The sequence below is a fragment of the Melitaea cinxia genome, chromosome 25, assembly GCF_905220565.1.
Source record: "Melitaea cinxia chromosome 25, ilMelCinx1.1, whole genome shotgun sequence".
In the NCBI taxonomy this organism is placed as follows: Eukaryota; Metazoa; Arthropoda; class Insecta; order Lepidoptera; family Nymphalidae; genus Melitaea; species Melitaea cinxia.
This window is the reverse complement of record NC_059418.1, coordinates 365,645-388,461: the sequence shown is the minus strand read 5'-3', so window position 1 is coordinate 388,461 and position 22,817 is coordinate 365,645. Positions and strand designations below refer to the sequence as shown.

The following is a 22,817-nucleotide window of genomic DNA, read 5'->3' as shown; positions in this document are numbered from 1 at the left end:
CCCAAACGCCAAAACTAAAATAAAACATAGTTTTTAACAAGGAAGGCTACCGCAACATTACTACAATATACCTAAAAACATTACCGTTAAACCACTTCACTTACTTGGGTACTTCATATATTAAATGTAACAATTATTCTACTTGCAACTATGTATATGATATATATATAACTGCTAACTATGCACATAGTACATATATATGTATGTTTGTACTATGTGCCGAGATTTATAAAAACATAGTTAAAAGTTATAAAAATATAGTAAAATGCACCCCACTTTTTTACTCTGAATTGAATTATTCTCTTAATAACTTAAATTTTATTTTAAAGTAATTAATTAATGATTAATTGTTCGATCTTCTACTACTGTAATATAAACTCTGTATTAAAAAACTATTTTCTCCTTTTTAGTTTAGTTGTATGTGGTTTAATTCAGAGCCTCGCGCTTGTATCCACACAAAAATTTTGCTTTTATTAGTAAGTTAAGATGACGTTTCAGTGACTGAAAGTCGACTCAAATATATATAAATATAAATAAAATAATTAAAAAAAAAAACCGACTTCAAACAGGAAACTAAAAAGTGAAAAATAAATTTACTTAGTACAAAGTAATTCGTATTTTGATTTAGTTAATCAGAAATTATTAAATAAATATTTTATAATTTTGAAGTCGGTGCCAAGTAAATACTACAACAACCTGGCTACAATAACAAATACAAACAACACACATTAATCTTTATTTAATCGGTTCTTAATCTAATGTATGGTGCTTCGAACTCCGGTCGGTGGACTCACGTCTCTTTTGGAGACATTAAAAACAAACATAGTCTGACTTAAACAGCGATGTTGCTGAGTAACGCCTACCTTGAAATAAAAAAAAAAATAAAAATAAAAATTTGCATGTATTTAGAGTAAAAAAGGACATGAGTTCATAAGCCCGTGGATGTGGATGATTGTAAATAAAAAAATTAAAAAAAAAAAGCACCGGCTGTTGCGCTGGCGTTAGTGGGTTCAATCCCCGCGCACGACAGACATTTGTATTGGCCATATAGATGTTTTTCATTGTCTGGGTGTTTGTGCTTGTGTATTGTGTATGTTTCCGGACCCCCGACACAAGAGAAAAAGCATCCTTGTTAGATCTACCCATCACAAAAAAGTGTAAAATAAAATAATTTTTAACAAAAAAAACCGACTTCAAAAAGGAAACTAAAAAGTGAAAAATACATTTACTTAGTACAAAGTAATTCGTATTTTGATTTAGTTAATCAGAAATGATTAAATAAATATTTTATAATTTTAAAGTTGGTGCCAAGTAAATACTACAACAACCTGGCTACAATAACAAATACAAACAACACACACACAACAAACAAGTACAAAAAATATTATTAGATATGTCAAAACCATAACAGAATAATAACAGTATTCAACCTAATAGTCAATGAAACAAATTATGAAAGAAAACTGAATACAACTTACGTGTAGATACTAGAGTAGTTATTGTTTTACTTGGCACCGACTTCAAAATTATAAAATATTTATTTAATAATTTCTGATTAACTAAATCAAAATACGAATTACTTTGTACTAAGTAAATTTATTTTTCACTTTTTAGTTTCCTGTTTGAAGTCGGTTTTTTTTTTAATTATTTTATTTATATTTATATATATTTGAGTCGACTTTCAGTCACTGAAACGTCATCTTAACTTACTAATAAAAGCAAAATTTTTGTGTGGATACAAGCGCGAGGCTCTGAATTAAACCACATACAACTAAACTAAAAAGGAGAAAATAGTTTTTAAATACAGAGTTTATATTACAGTAGTAGAAGATCGAACAATTAATCATTAATTAATTACTTTAAAATAAAATTTAAGTTATTAAGAGAATAATTCAATTCAGAGTAAAAAAGTGGGGTGCATTTTACTATATTTTTATAACTTTTAACTATGTTTTTATAAATCTCTGCACATAGTACATACTTATATATATCATATACATAGTTGCAAGTAGAATAATTGTTACATTTAATATATCAAGCACCCCAGTAAGTGAAGTGGTTAAACAGTAATGTTTTCAGGTATATTGTAGTAATGTTGTGGTAGCCTTACTTGTTAAATAAACTATGTTTTATTTTAGTTTTGGCGTTTGGGTTACTTTAGGCTATTCAAGAAAAATGGCGACAAAAGATCCTGAGCTATAGGCAACACTGCGTTGTATGCTACTATACGTTTCCATCAACCAAAGATTGTGTAAATATTACACAAACAGCAAATATTATAAAAATCTTTGCAGGTCCTCGAAATAGTATAAAATAATCAAACGTCACAATAACAATATTTGTTTCGCTAAAGTCACGTACAGCCTAGAGCTGCTGGGTCTCCCAGGGAGTCGGAAGTTTAGTTGTCATTAGCTCTTTGGCAGCGTTGGGTTCCTGTGAGTGAGATAGCCAGATCTCCCGGTGAGACTCGGGAGTGTTTAAGTGCTTTATATCACTGGAGCGTAAAAGAAAGAAGTGAAGTGAAAAAAACAACCACAAATAGGTATTTATTAAGTTTATTGCTACAAAGTATTATTTGTTTTTCATATTTATGTACATTTGAGTCGACTTTCAGTCACTGAAACGTCATCTTAACTTACTAATAAAAGCAAATTTTTATGTGGATACAAGCGCGAGGCTCTAAATTAAACCACATACATTACATACCATTTATAGGATACATACGAAACAGTCAAATGAAAACAGAAATTATAATTAAATAAAGTTGGCAAAGACTGCTCGCACATAGACTGGGTATAATAAAAAAAAAAAACAGAAACACAGAAAACTCTTTTTTTAAGTCGATTATAGAATAAAAATACCAAAGTAGATATTTTAGTGGACTACCCTCCAAAGTTAATTACAGGCTAGCCTAGCTAACCGTTTAAAATATTAAAGATCATTATTACATTGCAGGCATACAAAATGCATTAAAATGTAAAAACTCATCTCAAAAAATATATCGATAAACGATTCCAAAAATATTTCTTTTTCCTAAAATTTATATTTAAATTAGTCTAGACAAACATTGAAATGACAAATTGTGATTTGGTTGCAATTTTTTAGCGATTTGCGCGCAATCGTCTGTTTCAATACAATTGCTTGTCTGACTGAACTGGTCTAAAAGTCACAGTACGTGGGAAGTGGTTACTGACATTTGTTGCGCTTGCAACAGTGACAACGATATCTAGAACACAAAACTTTTCATATAAATCATTACAGCTTGAGCCTAATTCATCGGTTGTCGATAAGGTTTATCCTGCACATAAGGTACGGATAGACTTTAATAGCAGGAGGTGGAATAGGCCATGAGCGCCTGTTCCGCCTCAATTAATAACAATTTTTATATTCACAGGTGGTGACTAGACAGCCTTGATGGGCTTAAGAGGAATTCATGGCGAAAAAAATATATCATATGCTTTTATCCGTTGGGTACTGTCCTACATCAGATAGCTTTAACGAGAACCGGTGGAACGAACTTCAATGTCCTAATACCACTATTAAATCTGCTACAGATTACCGACCTCTCAGACATTTAAAACGATTCTTACCGACTCTTAAACACAATAACGTGTTTGAAATAACAATTTTAAAAAGTTAAAGAAAATGCTGAGATTGACTTTTTATGGTAAGGCAGATGGCGCTGACAACATCCTGTTCCCCAGCTGCCTACTATCAAGCGTCACAATTCAGAACGGTGGTAGTCAGCTTGTTTGGTTTAGAGTTTTCCTCCTACGACGTAACACAGCATCTCTCAGACGCTCCCATACTAGCGGGTCATCGGCTTTTACATACGTTTTCATGGAGATATAGGCCCTTAGTTCTGGATCGAGCGATTTGTCGGCCGACAGGTCCTCCAACATAAGAATAATCACTCGATCTTTAGCATGAGCGGTCCGGAACTCCATACGTCCCCACATCGATTCGACGAAGTTTCTCGATAGCACGATGATTGTGTAACGCGATTGATCGACCGACCGAGAGATTTGAGCCGGTATATAGTCACCAATCACCCAATCTCTATAGTGTACGCAGATCTTCAGAGGTGGTTTCCCTTTCTCCAACATCGGTAGCAGCTTCTCCCTTACAAAGTCCTCGTCTTGATGAGTGAAGGACACAAATGCATCGTAAACCTCCCCGCCGACGATGTTTCCGCGCCAAAGTCCAAATTGCCTCAAAATTATCCTTAATTCCGTTGTATATTTGATGCCTATTATCGTACATATGACGAAAAGAATAACAAATGTGCCGAGTGATAAGCCGATGATGATGCTATTTCTTACAGCACAGAGCTGTTCTACGACTGTATTTGATACGTAAATGCCGTTAGAACAGGTCAAATTCTTGTAGTCTGGGATAAGATTCTGGAAGGCGTTAAGAGCTAACACGTTGTCCTTCCCCCAGCAAGTACAGTCAAAGGGGTTATTACTTAAGTACACCGAACAATTCCTTTGAAACAACTCGAGAGGAGCTTTAGTCAGATAGTTGTTCGTCAGATTCAACACTACAGAGTTGGCAATTGGTGGTTGGGTGAGATTTAAAGAAGAAAAATCAACAATCTTCACTTCTGACGGAAGTAATGGCACATTGGTGAAGTATCTTAGCTTCAAATATGTAGAATTGAGCTGTTGGGGCAGTTTGGGGTACACATCGGGGAGGTAATTGCAGAACATCTCTATTCTCCCTCGAAATTCATTCAATATACATTTACAATTTGAATCGTTACTAGGATATTTGATTATACCCCCAGTTTGACAGTCTACGTCACAAGTCAGTACTTCTAGTTGCAAATTCACCAACTTAACCCCTTTCAGCGCAGGCGGTTGAGCGCATTCAGCAGCTTCAATGTCAATTCTGAAAGTTTTTATTCCTAACTTATAATTGCGGATGAAATGGTAGAAGTTGCAGTCGCATCTGTATGGGTTGTGGTCCATAAGGAATTTTGCTTCTGCTGATGATAGGCGGTTGATGGGCGGTTTGACTTGTTGTATGTTGTTGTATCGCAAATCGACCTCGACGTCATTTCTGTAAGAGACCACGGGCTGTAAATATAAAATATTGAGTCTTAAAATTTGATTTTCAGAGTTATTTCGCTATTCACTTAGAGCATGTATAATTTTCTAATATTTAGAGTTAAGTCACTCTTGTGTAATGGTGCGAGTAGTCACTCAAAACACCAACGGTTTGCGGATTCGATTCCCGCTCGGGATGGATATTTCGTAGCTACTGGGGGGAATGGAGGTTGGGTCGGCAACGCCCTTGCGATGCTTCTGGTGTTGCAGGCGTCTATAAGCTACGGCAATCGCTTACCATCAGGTGAGCCGTACGCTTGTTTGCCGACCTAGTGACATAAAAAATATATTTGTGTTTGTACAAATATTTCTTTCCAGTTTGGATCTCCGTCCTTGTCGGTCTCCCTACCGTGCATCGGAAAGCACGTTAAGCCTACGATCCCGGTTGTTATCATAAATATCTGATAGCGATCTGTTACACGGGTTCCCAGTGAAGAGTTTTTAAAAAAACTATCTTTTGAATTACACAATTTATTTAGGGAATTAAATTATATTACAACTGAATTAATAAAACAAAATAACACGAGAATTGGTATGGGAAAAGATGTGTGACCGATAGAGGGATTCAAGCACACTGAGTGCGGGGTCCCGTCCCTACTGCTTCGTTGGAGACAAAATGCTGATGCAGCATCTAAGGCTTGCACCACAGCGCAAAGGGCTGTATGTGCTAGCTATAACAGATCGTTACTTATAGTAGGGAATATATCCGCCAACCCGCAGTAGTGGTGGGTTAAACTCCAATCTTTTTCCTATAAGGAAAAAGAGGCCTATGCTCAGCTGTGGGATACTGAGGCTGAGTGCGAGTGCGAGAGTTAAGCCTGAGAGATTGATGAGTCAAGTTCTGAGTTGGCTTTCTTTTAAAGAAACAACATAAACATAAATATGATTCTAAAAGGTAATATTTATATTTAGGTCAACTCATAGAGCTTATTGTGGCGAACAGTAAAGGAAAGTAGGTTGTAGTAGGTAGCAGACATAATATGAAGAAAACGTAAATACTCAAATCAAAGGACACTGTATAAAAAATTAAAAAATAAATAAAATGAAAACAGCTTTAATTGGAAGTGGCACATTGAATACGTACGCAACAAACTCTTAGCTAATATTTCGATATTAAAAAAGAGGATACCGCTTAAAATAATTGTTTTATTGTACAACGCAAATGCTGGATCTCATATTATATACGGCCTAAGTAGCTACGGACCGACATATAAAACGTACACTGAAAGAATCTAAAAAATTCAAATAAAAATAATTAAAGGCATTTTAAATTTTAAGGATACGCATAAACACTGTGATGATAACCTAAAAATTTTTAAACATTGTAATATCTTAGCAGTTAACATTCAATTTAAGTATACAGGATGGGGATGACAATACAACGATAAATTTGACATCGTATATGTAATGACATTCCAAGCCCACATACAAAAAAAAAACAATAAAATACATCCAGTAGTTTAGTCACAACGTATGTTTTTTTCATTTTTTAAAATTTGTACGTGATGTATAATATTAATAAACCGTCACCCGCAGGTTAGTGACCCTTTGGACGCGATTGGTACAAACAATCGATTCGTCACTTCATAATACATATTACGCGTAATTGAAAACGTGTAAAATTGTTACCTATTTTGGTAGGTCAGTGATAGGTTGAGACAAATTAAAAATATTTGTTAATTAGTTTTAATATTCAGTACGCTTCGGTCTGTAATATCCCACAACTGGGCATAGGCCTTTTTCCCCATGTACTCGTAGGAGAAGGATCAGAGCTTAATCCACCACGCTGCTCCAATGCGAGTTGGCAGATATATTACCTACTACGAGTAACGATGGCTATCAGCTGTACATGATAACAACCGGGACCGACGGCTTAACGTGCTCTCTGAGGCACGGTGGGGAGACCCACGAGGACTGCACAAACACCCAGACCACAGCAAACACCTGTATGGCCAATACAAATGTTTGTCATGTGCGGGGATCGAACCCGCAACTGCCAGCGCAATAGGTACAATCCATGGCTGTGACCGTTGCGCCAACGCGGCGTCAATATTCAGTATGATTCTAATAATTTTCTTTTTATAATTATTGTTTTTTAATAGTTTGTTTCTTTTAATGTTTAAATTTTAAATTCTGGAAATGTAAATTCTGAATCTAACATAGTTTTTTCAAGTAGGTAATATCACGGGGAGAACACATGGCGTATCAAATTTACAATCTTTAATACGTTTAACTCCCCCCTCTCTTCCCGTGGGTGTCGTAAGAGGCGACTAAGGGATAACAAGGTTCCACAACCACCTTGGAACTTAAGAAGCCGACCGATGGCGGGATAACCATCCAACTGCTGGCTTTGAAATACACAGGCCGAAGACGGGCAGCAGCGTCTTCGGTGCGACAAAGCCAGTACTGCGGTCACCAACCCGCCTGCCCAGTGTGGTGACTATGGGCAAAACACATGAGTTCACGTTATTTTTGGCGTAAACTTGTGGAGGCCTATGTCCAGCAGTGGACTGTATAGGCTGTAATGATGAATACGTTTAACTATTTCATTGCCAACATTGACTATATTTGTTTCGAGATTGAAATATTTGCAAAACTTTTGCTGGAGCAGTTCAACAAATGCGATAAAGACAAAAAATAACAATAAAACGATTATTTATAATAAAATACCACGTTATTACATTAAAATATTAAATCTTACAACAGCTGAAAAAAATAAACAAACAACGTGGCACTGACTGAAGGACAACTGGCTGTGCTGCGTAGGCTAGCGTAAACAGGTTATAGGTTTTTCCCCAGTGTTGCCGCGTCCGCGACAAGCGGCCAGAGTGCCTAGTGCGAGTTTTATTCAAAGAAACATGAGAGAAATGCGTTTATACGTGAAGATTTTTTTGCATGGGAATTTAAACACTACAGCCTAGACGATAAAGAATAGTATACGATACAATCGATACAGAGCCATCTAGCGGCAAACGCGAGAACTAGGCTGAAATGCTGAATTTCCCATACAAAATGAAATTAAAATTTACGCCCGTTATTGCGAGACGGATTTAACAAAACTCGCACTAGGCACTCAGTAGTCTCTGTGCCGTTTATTTAGGTACTCATGTTTCTTGATGCCATACGCGTTAATTTGTCAATTTTATTTATACGTGCACGAGCTTTATTCGTTTTAATTAATTATTGGATTATCTCGAAAGATTCTTGGAGTGAATTGTGCGATCTTAAACGCTTTTTTTATAGTGACAAGGATATTAACGTAGAATAAATACCCTAGTTTAATAGTTATTAAGTGGATTGTGCAAAATCAGGCATTTATGTGTTAATAGTAACAATAGTTTTTATTTTATTTACAATGTCGCGTTATAATTACACAGGTTCGGAGTACACTGACAAGATTTTTGTTTACAGAGAATACCACCGTAGGTAATGCTAATTTAGATACACAGAAGTACCGGGAGAGATTTGGGAACACTCGTATTTGTCCAACCGATGGCCGCACTATTACAAATGCTTTGAATGAGCTCAAAAAAATGTATTAAATTAAATTATTTGTATGATTTTATTTTTGTGTTACCCACACATTGGGAATTCTAAACATTTTTAAACGACTTCATAAAAAGGAGGAGGTTCTCAATTCGACTGTTTCTCTGTTCTCAATTTTTTTATGTATGTTACTTCAGAACTTTTGACTGGATGGACCGATTTCGACAAAAAATTTTTTAATTCAAAGGTGGTGTATGTCATTTGGCCCCACTTAATTTAACAATCTAAGAAACAAATTTTCGAGTTATATCTAATTATGCGTTTTTACTTGACTATTTTTTCGTCAACCTACGTTGTATTATACCACACAACTTTTTACTGGGTAAACCGATTTTCATGATTTTTAATTTAATCGAAAGCTGGTGTTTATCGTGTGGTCATATTCAAATTTCATTGAGATCTGATAACAACTTTTTGAGTAATCTTTGATAACGCGTATTTACTTGACTATATTTTCGTCTTCCTACGTTGTATTACTTGTTGATGTAATTGAAGTCGGTTTTTGCCGTTTGCGAGCAAATACAATTATTGAATATCATATCAAAAATCGACCGTTCCGGATCGAACTGCATCTCCGACTGACCGTGTCGGTGCTCTAGCCAATTAAGCTATGGAACGATGTACCCGATAGATCGAAGTTTTTGATATGATGATTTTATATTCGGTTTAAGCGAACCGTGGCGCCGTCTATAGTGAGTTCCTTACAGAAATCCGGAACTATTCATAGTTTTATATTACAATGAAAATCTTTGTCAGGAGACGACACCATGCTATTTTTAATTTGTACGATTAAATTTTTGTGTTACAGTGTTGTTACATTAGGAATTCTAAAAAATTTTGAATATCATATCAAAAATCGATCGTCCCAGCGGGGATCGAACCTGCATCTCCGACTGACCATGTCGGTGCTCTAGCCAATTAAGCTATGGAACGATGTACCCGTTAGATCGAAATTTTTGATATGATGATTTAATATTCGGTTAAAGCGAACCGTGGCGCTGTCTATAGTGAGTTCTTTACAGAATGTTTTAAATTAAATTATGTAAAATGCTAGGATGTGCTTGTCTTTTGTGGGCCATTTCCGTGTCAACCCAGAGACGTTGGGGGTTGACTACGGAAGGGCTCACTTTCTGGTGTGACCTTCCAGGGTCCTTGGCGTGGTGGTCAGGGGCGGTGCTGTTGGTGCCTGTTAATACCACGTGGCAAGACAATTGTGGGTTACCCACTGGGACCCCAACAATACAGATTTACGAATCTAGAAACCTACCCTCTGGCATGAAGATTATATTTTAACCCAGACGTGATAAATCTCCTGCCTCCGGTTGTCATCGCGGGATGGACTGTGCTGGGGAATTGTGTGGTCGATGAATCACGAGAGCCGGCGGGAGTTCATCCGTGGTGCTACGGCCGAGCCTCGTGTTCACAGAATCCAGTTGACGATAAGTGACCTTAGTTAACCTCCATCCGTGTGCCAGAAATATTATGAACCCATTGTTTTAAAATAATATTGTATTGTTTTAGAAATGAACGTTTCATTCTCAGAAGTAAGATAAAGTTGTTGGTTCATGCAAATCAGTGTAAACCCTAATTTTTTGGGTTATATTCAGTATGTTGAATAACTTTGTATTAAATTGCTTTCTAACTATCGTCTTATTTAATTTTTACCTCCAAATCCAATATTAATTTGCTAATTATTATTATTTTTTACCTCTCTTTAGTAATCTAATTCATCGCGTAAATAAACTATTTTCTCCTTTTCTCTTAATCTAATCTTTATTTTTTTTACGCACGACAAGAGCATTAAAAAATATGGCCGCTAATGGTGACATCATGTCAAAATTAATAACATTATAAAAAGATAATTATAATATGTGCATCAGTGTTCATGGCGAACATAATTATCGAGAATTTAAAAATTTAGTAACCTATTATCACCGTGCAAACAACTCAAAAATAATTCGTTATGTCACCGCGCGTCATAACAGGTCAGTGAACCTATAGTTACACATAATGTAATGTATTTGTACATTTTCCTATTTAGTTTGTTTGAAAAAAATTTTTTTTAGATTTTGACGTTAAGGCCTATTTGATGATTTTGAAATACTCCTATAAACTAGTATTACCGGTGGTATCAATTATTGTTGTATTGTCATCCCCATCCTGTATAATATTTAAGGAAAATTATTTAAATCGAAAATTCTGGCAACATGAGTGTTAAACAACCTACTTACACACCCGTGCTATCGCAAAAAAAAAACAGTTATGGACTACTATAATCTATTTCACATAGGATGGGTACTGTGAAATTTGATATGTTCCAATACACGCTCACTATTTTCAACAAATCGGATAAATATACATTTTTAAAAATCACCAATTAGTTTCCAAAGCAAATAATAATGCTTGATTAGATTGAAATTGTATTTATATATGCGTTTTTACATTTTAAACAAAATAAAAAAGGTACAGAAAAAATGATAACTTAAAATTACAGGCATGAAACGAAACGTTTAATGATAGGGATTGACACGTAGTAATCGGCTAAAATAAATAATCGTAACGGCCATCTTGTGAAACGCGTCATCTCACTGACTCGAGATATCTCAATCAGTACTTTCTGTCTCTTGTATGCTTCCCGTGTTTTGGTTTTGCCAGTTGCTATAGTTGTATTTGTTGCTGTTTTATTGTTGTTAAGTTCTGTTATTATTTTTTTAGTTATTCATTTTGTGTATGTGTTCTGTTCTGTAAAATGCCGAAAAGAACAAAAGAAGACCGTTTCAAACAGTCAATTGGTTGTCCGCTTTTGGGAATACTTTGAACGGAAGTGAGAAAATAGCGGTCCATTATTATCTGTCAACCACATAGTGGATCGAGTTGCACAGGCACTTGAAATTAGGCGTAATACAGTGTCAAAAATTACTTCAGCCTATCGCAGTCCACTGTTGAACATAGGTCTCCACAAGCTCGTGCCAAAAAATGGCGTGAACTCATGTGTGTTGCCTATAGTCACCACGCTGGACGGGTTGGTGACCGCAGGGCCGGCTTTGTCGCACTGAAGACGGTGTTACCCGTCTTCGGCCTGTGTATTTCAAAGCCAGCAGTTGAATGGTTATGCCGCTATCGGTCGGCTTTATAAGTCTCAAGGTGGTAGTGGAACTGTGTTATCCCTTAGTCGCCTCCTACGACACCCACGGGAAGAGACGCTGGTGGCTATATTCTTTATTGCCGTAGCCATACAGCTTAGTGTCAAAAATAAGTAAAGAAAAGTATGGTGACACCAATATGGAAGATAATAAGTTATCGACTCCCAAAAAGAGGCAAAGGAAATAAATGTTTGGTCGTTGAGGTTGAATATGATTATTAGCGGAGAAATGAGTTGCCCACAGTTTTACAATAATTAATGTCTTTGAAAGGTGCTAAATTATTTAATGGAAGTGTGACATCGTTATGGCGACTTTTAAATAAAATTGGATTTTCATAGAATAAAAAAAAGTTAACAAAGGGAAAAGTGCGTGAAAACTTTGTGACATTCTTAGAAAAGGTGAAAAACATTATGGATTGGAACGACGTAGTATTCCTTGACTAGACACGGTTGAACGCCAATCATACTGTTGGTAAAGTGCATGGACAGACGACACTGCTCATTCTTCGACTAAAGTACCGGAGGATAAAGGCGAACGACTAATAATTTGCCACGTGAGCTGTGTTAATTAATGGGTTTGTCGATAGCTCATTTCTCGCGTTTAACACCACCCTTAAAATATTATTTATTCCCTATAGCGATGATTAATTTTTAATAAGCAGTTAAATTTTTTTTTTTATATAATCGATTAAAGGTTAACCGCATTTGTACTCGATAATCGAATTACATCAATTAATTATGCATGGTCACCTCACTATAGAGTTAATTTGACATGTGTCACCGTAGCCATCCTACGTGAAATAGACTATAGGCGCATACAGTACATATGGTATATATGGTGAGCGAAGTACAGCTTATTTAGTGCCTAGACTAATAAATGGCCTACCATCAAAATTGGTTGAAAGTTATTACACCAATTAATTGAAAAAATAAACTTGTAAATTACTTTCTTGACACTATTGTGACTTGATATATTTGATTGTGTGCATGTTTTTATTTGAGTTTTCAGTCCCAACTTAATTCTAATATAAATATGTGATTGGTGGGTAAATATGTGATTATTTTAAATTTTTTGTTTCATTGGTTATTACTGGATTGTCATAAACCTGCGTCGTTTTTTAATCCTATTTATAATAAATAAGTACATTATTGTTTATTTGATAAATAAATTTTAAAAAAAGGGGCCTTTGAGGCCTATTTTTTGATTTTTTTACTAACAAAACTAAAAGTAACTATCGCAGCCTCTTTAGGCCCTAAAATATAAAAATATGGTTAAGCGCTCAAAATGCCGACTACGCGCATTAGCAATTCACGGGACTTAAATATACATTTAACATACTTACCGGAAGAGAAGTGATGTAATTATAGGACAAATTAAGTTTGAAGGAGTTTAGAGAAATCCAGTCATCACAATAAACCGAGATATTATTGTGACTGAGGTCCAAGATCCTCAGCTTCCACAGGTTTTCCAGAGGAGAAATGTACATTGTCAAACGTTTCTTAACGTTCTTTTCAGTTGATATCGTCAAATTGTTCTTTGACAGAGATAGTACCTGGAATTCAGACGGTTGCTTGTTATAATATTTATATCATTTGGTTCTTACCATTTGTGTTTTTAACATACCTCCAAAAAAGATTTTTTTACAGCTGTACTGGTTTTTATGTTTCTTATTTTATTCATCCTGCTTATTGCTTGTCAATTTTGTTCGTTTTTCTATAACTAACCCCCGACGGAAAAACAGAGCGGTATTATAAGTTTAATATGTCTGTGTGTGTATCTGTCTGTGTTATCGTAGCTCCCAAACAGATGAACCGATTTTCGTTAAATTTATTTTGTGTCATAGATAATTTTATCCTGAGTGTTTTTAGCCATGTTTCATGAAAATCTGTTCAGCTAGTAACGATACAATTTTAAGAAGAAAATGCACATCTTCTTCTATGACTTTTAAAAACAACTATTAACCTCGCCTACATGATCACATTTAAATTATTTATATCCAAAAAGGGATTGATGATGATGTTTTTGTAATCTCATAGATGGCACTGCTTTAAAATTGTCTTGATACTACTTATATCCATTTAACTATGTTTATCGGCCTAAGTTACTTATATTGCGTGATATTTATAGTGTGAAGCTAGCTTATAGCATGGTTGTTATTAACATAATAACAACAACATTCAAATATGCGTCGTTAGATTACGCGTTGTTACAGAATGCGTTGAAGAAATAAAGGTTCACTGCTAGTTCCCCGTAGGTGATAGCGTGATAATATGTAGCCTATATGTTGACCAGACTTCTTAATAATATTCGTGCCGAAGTTAATCCATGCAGTACTTTTTGAGTTTATCCCGGACATACATACAGACAAACAGACAAACAGACAAAAATTCTAAAAACTATATTTTTGGCTTCGGTGTCGATTGTAGATCACACCCCAAGTATTCTTTAAAAAATCATTCAATGTACAGTTTTGACTTTCCTACCATTTTATTATATGTATAGATTAATCTTTTTCTTAGACTATCATAGTAAGCCTTTTTGTGCCTATTTAAACAGTCGATCCGAAGGAGTAAACTGCAGTCGTGCGTCGGAGCTGACACACACACCTTTTTTTTGTCCACCTACGTTGTATTACTACGTTGTTTACTCGCAAACGAATAAAACCAGCTTCAACTACGTCGACAAGTAATATAACGTAGGTATACGAAAACATAGTCGAATAAATAGCGAGCCCTTTACACCTGGCTCCGACTTTCCGGGATGTTTCTGTGGAAATTACCGACTCCCTACAGCTCCTCGGTGTAGAGCTATCGTCCAATCTGAACTTTGGGCAACACATCGAGTCCAAAGCAAAAACTGCAGCAAAAAAACTAGGTATTCTCTCTAAGGTCAGGCGATACTTCACTCCAGAACAGCTGCTCCAACTATACCAAGCACAAGTTCGGTCTTGTATGGAGTATTGCTGCCATCTTTGGGATGGATCCGCCAAATACCAACTGGCAACTTTGGACTCGGTGGAAAAACGAGCTAAGAGACTCATAGGTGACCCTACTCTGACAGACACCAAGTTGCAGAGTCTCGATCATCGGCGTAGGGTAGCTCGTCTGTCGGTGTTCTACAAAATATATTTCGGTGAGTGTGCGAAGGAATTACACGATCTAATTCCCCCAACAACCTTCCGCCATCGGGACACTAGGCGCGGTCGATCGTTCCATCCTTATGTCATCGATATGCCACCTACGCGCACAAAACGCTTTGGCTCTACTTTCCTGATGCGCACAGCTAAGGAATGGAACTCGTTGCCCGCGTCTGTGTTTCCCGAACGATACAATCTGGGTGCCTTCAAGGCCAGAGTGAATAGGCTGATATTAGGCAGGCATGCTCCACCTTCGACCGCATCGTCACTTAACATCAGGTGAGATTGTGGTTAAATGCCTGCCTATTTGTCATAAAAAAAAAAAAAAAAATACGCGTTATCAAATATTATTTATAAAGTAGTCGTCAAATCTCGATCAATGAAACTTCAAGACAAGCACTAGCTATCGATTTAAACAAGAATCATAAAAATCGGTCCACCAAATGAAAAGTTCTGAGGTACATACATTTAAAAAAACAATCGAATTGAGAACATCCTCCTTTTTTAGGAGTTGGTTCATAAATAAACACTTACCTCTAGAGGCATTGTATACGTAAAGGTATCTTTATCGATATGTTCTATTCGATTCCCAGTTAGTGACAACTCCTTCAGATTATACAGTCCTTCGAAAGTTGACCTGAAAACAATATATATATGAAAAATCTATGTTAATATTATAAAGGTGAAGCATTTGATCGAATGCGCTAATCTCAGGAACGGGAAACTACTGGCTCGAATTGATAAATTATTTTATAAATTTAAAACTGTTAGATTTACCATTTATTAAGGAAGCCTAAAACAGGCTTTACAGCATCAAGCTATGACCAACAGCAGCGTAGTATCAATTAAAAAATTGGCAAAAAGCAAAAAATACTGCTCTTGGTAGCATAACATATGTATAGGATAGAGGACAGTGTGGAAACTTCTAAGTGAACAAGTCGCTGGCAATATTAAAAGGTACTTAGGTAGGTTGTATATTATTATAAATCACACCGCGATATTGGGTAATTTTATAGACAATCGGTTTCTAATTTATGGGGTTTGGGGGGAGAGGGGCCGAAGAGGGGAGGTTTTTTACCCCTAGTACGACTACTATCGTGTGAACCCCGTGGTTACGGAGATATCGTGGTTAAAGTTTTGAGGTTAAATTTTTGTTATTAAAAGATATTACAATAGATTAGAGCACCGCGTCTGACTCCATCTTAACTCCGGTGCTGGGGGAAGTGCACTCATGCTCCGTTCCGCGACTTTCACGCGTTATTTTCAAACAAATGTACGTTAAAACGATCTCTACTGCAAGATCAACATACGATACGAACTGACCTTTAGCGATTGACAAATAGACACTTTTAAACAAAATAACGCGTCACTTTGCGTTTCCTTCAACAACAATTTAAACACAAATGAATTATTTTTAACTAAATAAATGTATGTAAATTAATAACACAATAACAATTCTTAAAAATATCAATGGATAAAGTTTTGAAACTAGATTAACGCTTAGTTTCGGTGCTGCACCCATATCACAGTGTTGCCGTTGTCATAAAATTATGCCGGCGTGACATATTTTCGTTACAAAAAAACCCTAACCTATTTAACTTCAAAATTACACCGTTTATCCACGGCGGTCACCAACCCCGCCTGCCCAGCGTGGTGGCTATGGGCAGCACACAAGAGTTCACGCCATTTTTTGCGCGAACTTTTGGAGGCCTATGTCAAGCAATGGACTGCAATTGGCTGAGATGATGATGATAATATTTTAATGATAAAAATCTCAGTCTACTTGTTTTATCTCTCTCTTGTTTATGGATATAAATTTCAAAGTACTTTGAAAAAAAATATTACAATTATTTGCAATATTAATAGTAAATCAAAATTGCTTAGATTATTAAATCTTAAAAATGATTTTTATAAAATTTATACGGATGAATCTAAAAGCACCCAACAAGTTAAAGCAACATTTTTCGACAGTAATTTTGTAATTCAGTATCAATTATTAAAAATGAAACAAAATATATAATATTTTTCTTTATGACAATAAAAAAAGTAAAAATAATAATATATTTAATAATTTTTAACAAAAAAAAAAACCGACTTCAAACAGGAAACTAAAAAGTGAAAAATAAATTTACTTAGTACAAAGTAATTCGTATTTTGATTTAGTTAATCAGAAATGATTAAATAAATATTTTATAATTTTGAAGTTGGTGCCAAATTATTTTATATTACAATTTTTAGTGATGGGTAGACCTAACAAGGATGCTTTTTCTCTTGTATCGGGGGTCCGGAAACATACACAATACACAGGCACAAACACCCAGATCATGACAAACATTTATATGGCCAATACAAATGTCTGTCGTGCGCGGAGATTGAACCCACTAACGCCAGCGCAACAGCCGGTGCTGCGACCGCTGCGCTAACGCGTCTTCATACTATGAGTAAAGTTCGCTATCAGGTGTACGTGATAACAACCGGGACTGACAGCCTAGCGTGTTCTCTGAGGCTAGGTTGGGAGAACCACAAGGATTAAAAACTAGACCGAAAATAAATATTTGTATAAACATAAATATCCACTCCAAGCGGGAATAGAACCCGCGACCGTCGGTGTTTAGGCGCCGCCGACACGGCACATGGACCATTATATCAAAGCGGTCGCCAAACAGCAAAAGGTAACTGCTGTAAATTGTTGAGAAATTCCCTCGAGTGTTTATGGGCTCCATCATCAAACCTGGTCCTGCGACACAGATGATCACACAGCAGGTAAATGCTATAAATTGTTGAAAAGTTCCCTCGACTATCTTTTGTCTTCATCATCAGACTTTAATGGCACTTATTACTAATACAGGTGCAAAGTTCTCATCAATAGAAACGAATTAAGTTCAAAAAGCAGGTAATTGCTATAAATTGTTGAAGAGTTCCATCGACTATCTTTCTTCTCCATCATCAGATCGACTCCAGACCTTTATTAAATAGTAGTGCTTTATAGTTGTTAATGAAAACATGACTAAATTTACTAGTCACTCTTACGATTTTTGAAAGTTTCCCTCGATTTCTCTGGGATCCCATCATCAGATCCTGGTTTCCTTATCATGGTACCAAACTATGAATATCTCCTTTCCAACAAAAAAAGAATTATCAAAATCGGTTTATAAACGAAGAAGTTATCTCCGAACATACATAAAAAAAATATATGTATATACGGTCGAATTGAGTAACCTCCTCCTTTTTAACCGACTTCCAAAAAAGGAGGAGGTTCTCAATTCGACTGTTTTTTTTATGTATGTTACATCAGAATTTTGGACCGTGTGGACCGATTTCGACAATATTTTTAATCGAAAGGTGGTGTGTGTCAATTGGTCCCATTTAAATTTATTTGAGATCTAACAACTACTTTTCGAGTTATATCTAATAATGCGTTTTTACTTGACGCTTTTTTGTCGATCTACGTTGTATTATACCGCATAACGTTCTACTGGATGTACCGATTTTGATAATTCTTTTTTTGTTGGAAAGGGGATATCCTTAGTGTGGTATCATGATGAAGGAAACTAGTATCTTATGATGGGATCCCAGTGAAATCGAGGGAAACTCTCGAAAATCCGCAATAACTTTTTACTGGGTGTACCGATTTTAATAATTTTTAATTTAATCGAAAGCTAATGTTTATCATGTGGTAATATAAATATAGCAAACGGCAACCGTGACGGCAACCGTGGAGGCAACCGTGGAAGAGCTCACTATAGACGGCGCCACGGTTCACTTAAACCGAAATTAAAAATTATCATATCGAAAATTTCGCTCGAGCGGGTGCATCGTTCCATAGCTTAATTGGCTAGAGCGCCGACACGGTATGTCGGAGGCGCGGGTTCGAACCCCGCTGGAGCGGTCAATTTTTGATATGATATTCAAAAATGTTTAGAATTCCTAATGTGGGTAACACAAAAATAAAATCTTAGATATTAAAAATAGCACGGTGTCGTCTCCTGTCAAAGATTTTCATTGTAATATGAAACTTTGAATAGTTACGGGTTTCTGTAAAGAGCTCACTATAGACGGCGCCACGGTTCGCTTAAACCGAAATTAAAAATTATCATATCGAAAATTTCGCTCGAGCGGGTGCATCGTTCCATAGCTTAATTGGCTAGAGCGCCGAGACGGTATGTCGGAGGCGCGGGTTCGAACCCCGCTGGAGCGGTCAATTTTTGATATGATATTCAAAAATGTTTAGAATTCCTAATGTGGGTAACACAAAAATAAAATCTTAGATACCTGTATTATGTACTGGAGACGTGCAGATTACGACAAAGACATGCGCCTATGAATACGATATTACAGTAGAAGGTGTATTATGTGTGCCGAAGTTGACTACAAATCTCTTATCTGTTAGTCAACTTATGTCAAAAGGAAACAAAGTTTCATTTAACAATGATGGTTGTCATATTTTCAATCAATCAGGGGTGTATAAACTAAACATGCCTGAATATTGTTCATCAGCTGCAGTGATGGTATCCAGTGAAGTTTGGCATCGACGTCTCGGTCATGTCAACAGCCAGTATTTGAACAAGATAAAAGATGCTGTACACGGATTGAGACTTGATAATAAGACTAATATATTGTTACGTGTTAGGGTTCGAAGGATTTGGAGAGAAAGACCTACTGACTCTTTTGGAGACTTTATTCACTAGCACTAGGTCCAACACAAAGCACTAGGTTCAAACACTAAGCACTAACGACGTCCTAAGTCGTAGCCAATGTCGTAGGTTTCGCTGGTACCTCTCTTGATCACTAGTTTTCACTTTGAAGTCGCCTCGAAGATCGTTCAAACTGAACTGCCTCGCTCGCCTCCCTGCGGCTATTTATATCGGCCGAGACGAGGCCCAAACCATTCTGGAAAGTTCGCGCATGTACCCGGTTTTCGAGACTATAATTCTATATAGTTCCACAGTAGTTCCTCTAACGCCATTTAGTATTGAGTAGAGAGTTTCATGCGGTCTCTGTCTTTGTGTGGTTTCAATAGTTGCCGCTAGATGGCGCTAGTTTCTTTGTGTGCTCGTAACAATATCAAAGTCATCATGTGTTGCGTGTTGTGAGAGCAAGCAGAGTCGCTTACCTTTTCTCAAAGAAGGTAGCAGAAGTACTGAGTTGCTACATATTGTGACCGATGGAAAACCGATCTATTGGTGGTTCTAGATACTGTTTATAGATGATTTTAGTTATATGACATACAATTATTTTTTGAAAACAGAAGATGAGGCATTGAAATGCTTTCAACAGTATAAAACGGACGTTGAGAATCAACTTAATCACACTATTAAGATTTTGAGAAGTGACAGTGGTAGAGAATTCTGCTACAGCAAATTTGACAGTTTTTTGATGTCACATGGAATAATACATCACACAACGAACCCGTCCACCTGAGCAGAATGATCTATCGAAACGTTATAACCGGACTGTTAAAAGAAAGCCAAGTGTCTACTGTTCGATGCAGGTCTTGAGAAAAGGTTTTGGGCAGAGGCGGCACACACTGCAGTGTAATTACAGAACAGAACTGTGACCGCATCATTAAACTATAATACTCCTTTCGAGATATGGACAGGCAGAAAGCCTGATGTAAGTCATTTACGTGTTTTTGGTAGTACAATCATAATACATGTGCCAAAATAAAAGAAATTAAAGTGGGACAGAAAGTCGGAAAAATGTATTCTTGTCGGCTATTCCAATAATGTCAAGGGGTACAGGATTTACAATCCGAAATCTAATGCCATCACCACCAGTCGAGATGTTATGGTGTTAGAGAAGATAGAGATAGAGAATGTTCTGGAGGTACAGAAAGATTGTTCAGATGAGGTGAATATGGTTCCAGTGGGGGAAGAAGGTTTGACACTTTAGGAAGATTCACCTGAACAATCAGAAAGCTTGAACACAGATGATAGTGGTGAACTGTATGTACCTAGTAAAAGTGATACATTAGATAGCTCTAAGTCTGATACAACAGACAGAGAAGACTCCATTATACTCAACAATGTCAACATAACAAATGGTCCTCGGCGTAGGCGGCATCCAGACAGATATGGTTTTGCAAGTGATTGTATATAAGATGACAAGATGTTCACGGGTGAGATATCATTGCAAGAAGACTTAGAAGGTCCTGAGAAAGCACAGTGGTTAGCGGCAGTGCAGGATGAGTTGCAGTCGTTCGAGAAAAATAGTGCGTGGGAACTCGTAGATGTACCAATAGATGGTACTATAGTGCAGTGCAAGTGAGTTCTGCGAAAAAAGTACGGTCACAAAGGGCTTCACACAAAAACATGGTGTAGACTATACATAAACATTGTCGCCTGTAGTGAGACATACAACTTTGAGACTATTATTTGCATTGTCTATAAAGTTAGATTTAGATGCTAACCATTTAGATGTGAAGACTGCGTTCTTGAATGGTGATTTAGAGGAAACCATTTATATGAAAATGCCAGATGCAGTGTCTCAAGCGTTTCATTTATTAGAGTATCGTTTGTTGATCTTGCAGTAGAGATCGTTTTTACGTACTCCTGTTCGAAAATAGCGTGTGAAAGTCGCGGAACGGAGCATGAGTGCACTTCCCGCAGCACCGTAGTTAAGGTGGAGTTAGACACGGAGCTCTGAGGTATTGTAATATCTCTAAATAACAAAAATTTAACCTCAAAACTTTAACCACGATATCACAGTAACCACTGGGTTCACACAATAATAGTCGTGCTAGAGGATAACTCACTCCTTCCCCTCTCCCCCACCTAACCTCCAAAACCAAAACTCCATAAATTAGCCCGCAATTATAAAGCCTAAAACTGTCATCGATATTAAAAATATAAACGAAAATTATTAATCTGTCACCAAAATTTGGAACTTCACAGTTTTATTTAAAAGTTTAAATTCCAAAATACTCACTCATTCAAAAACCCAATCGAGTTATGCCCAAGATCCAATTTCTTCAAACTGGTCATATTAGAGAACAAGTCGCCGGGCAGGCTCTTCAAGTCATTGTAACTCAATGTAAGTTCAGTCATCAAAATCTGCTCCGAAAACACGTCGCTATTCAAATAACTTATTTTATTATGACTTAGATCTAAATAAATCAATTTTAGACCTTTAAATGTGTTATTTGGGATATATTTTATATGATTGTTGTTTAAGAATATATGTTCTAAATTAGTAGTGTTTAGGAATAGCTCTGTTGGTATCATCTCGATGAAACTATTGTTTAGCCTTAATATGTGAAGCGAGGGTAGATTTGAAAAAGTTTTGTTGCTCAGTTTCAATACCGCCTTGTTATCGATGATAGAAATCTGAAAAAAAACGAGTGTGCTTCAGACCATACGACTGAAGTAAAACTTACAAAACGTAACTTTCCCTCTTTCTATCTTCACTAACTAATAACTCTCTCTCAAGTTCCGTTCGCCTCCCCCGATTACACTTTTTGTACCGCTCTTGTCACGCATTCATCAGCTAACTCCCCAAGTCAAGCGTGTGTATTTTTACTTCAAAAAATTACTTTTCATAGATATTTTTACTGACTTGATACAGTTTGCTGTGACCCTGCTTTCTACTCCCAAGGTTTCGGTTTCGATTCCCGTCTCGTGTATGGGTATAATAAATGTATTATTATGTATGAAAGGAACATGTATCAAAAGGGACAATTCAAATTACCCGCGAATTAAAATTGATTTCGAATCAACACCATATTGGTGGTTTAGCTGCATTTCGCTTATAAAATAAATATTTTGTGATATTACATGTATATAAACCACATAATGATATATATATTGTTAGCATAGTCTCGATTATTTTAATACGTTTCGTGACATCATACAACAGTGTTAATAAAAATAGTTCCCTACCCGC

The 22,817-nt window shown here is 36.4% G+C and overlaps 2 protein-coding genes across 2 annotated transcripts; one reads left to right on the top strand and one right to left on the bottom strand.

Annotated features, from left to right (window-relative positions):
• Positions 1–3,743: 3,743 nt before the first annotated feature.
• On the bottom strand, positions 3,744–16,137 carry LOC123665831 (protein toll-like). The gene is made up of 4 exons (XM_045600065.1): positions 16,133–16,137; positions 15,471–15,573; positions 13,143–13,352; positions 3,744–5,081 (listed from the first exon to the last, which is right to left on the bottom strand). The coding sequence occupies exons 1-4, from the start codon at positions 16,135–16,137 to the stop codon at positions 3,744–3,746; spliced, it is 1,656 nt and encodes a 551-aa protein (XP_045456021.1).
• Positions 16,138–19,411: 3,274 nt separating this feature from the next.
• Positions 19,412–21,035, top strand: LOC123665830. Its single transcript, XM_045600064.1, has 3 exons — positions 19,412–19,516; positions 20,607–20,786; positions 20,829–21,035. Exons 1-3 carry the CDS (start codon positions 19,412–19,414, stop codon positions 21,033–21,035), a joined length of 492 nt encoding a protein of 163 aa, XP_045456020.1.
• The last annotated feature ends 1,782 nt before the right edge of the window (positions 21,036–22,817 follow it).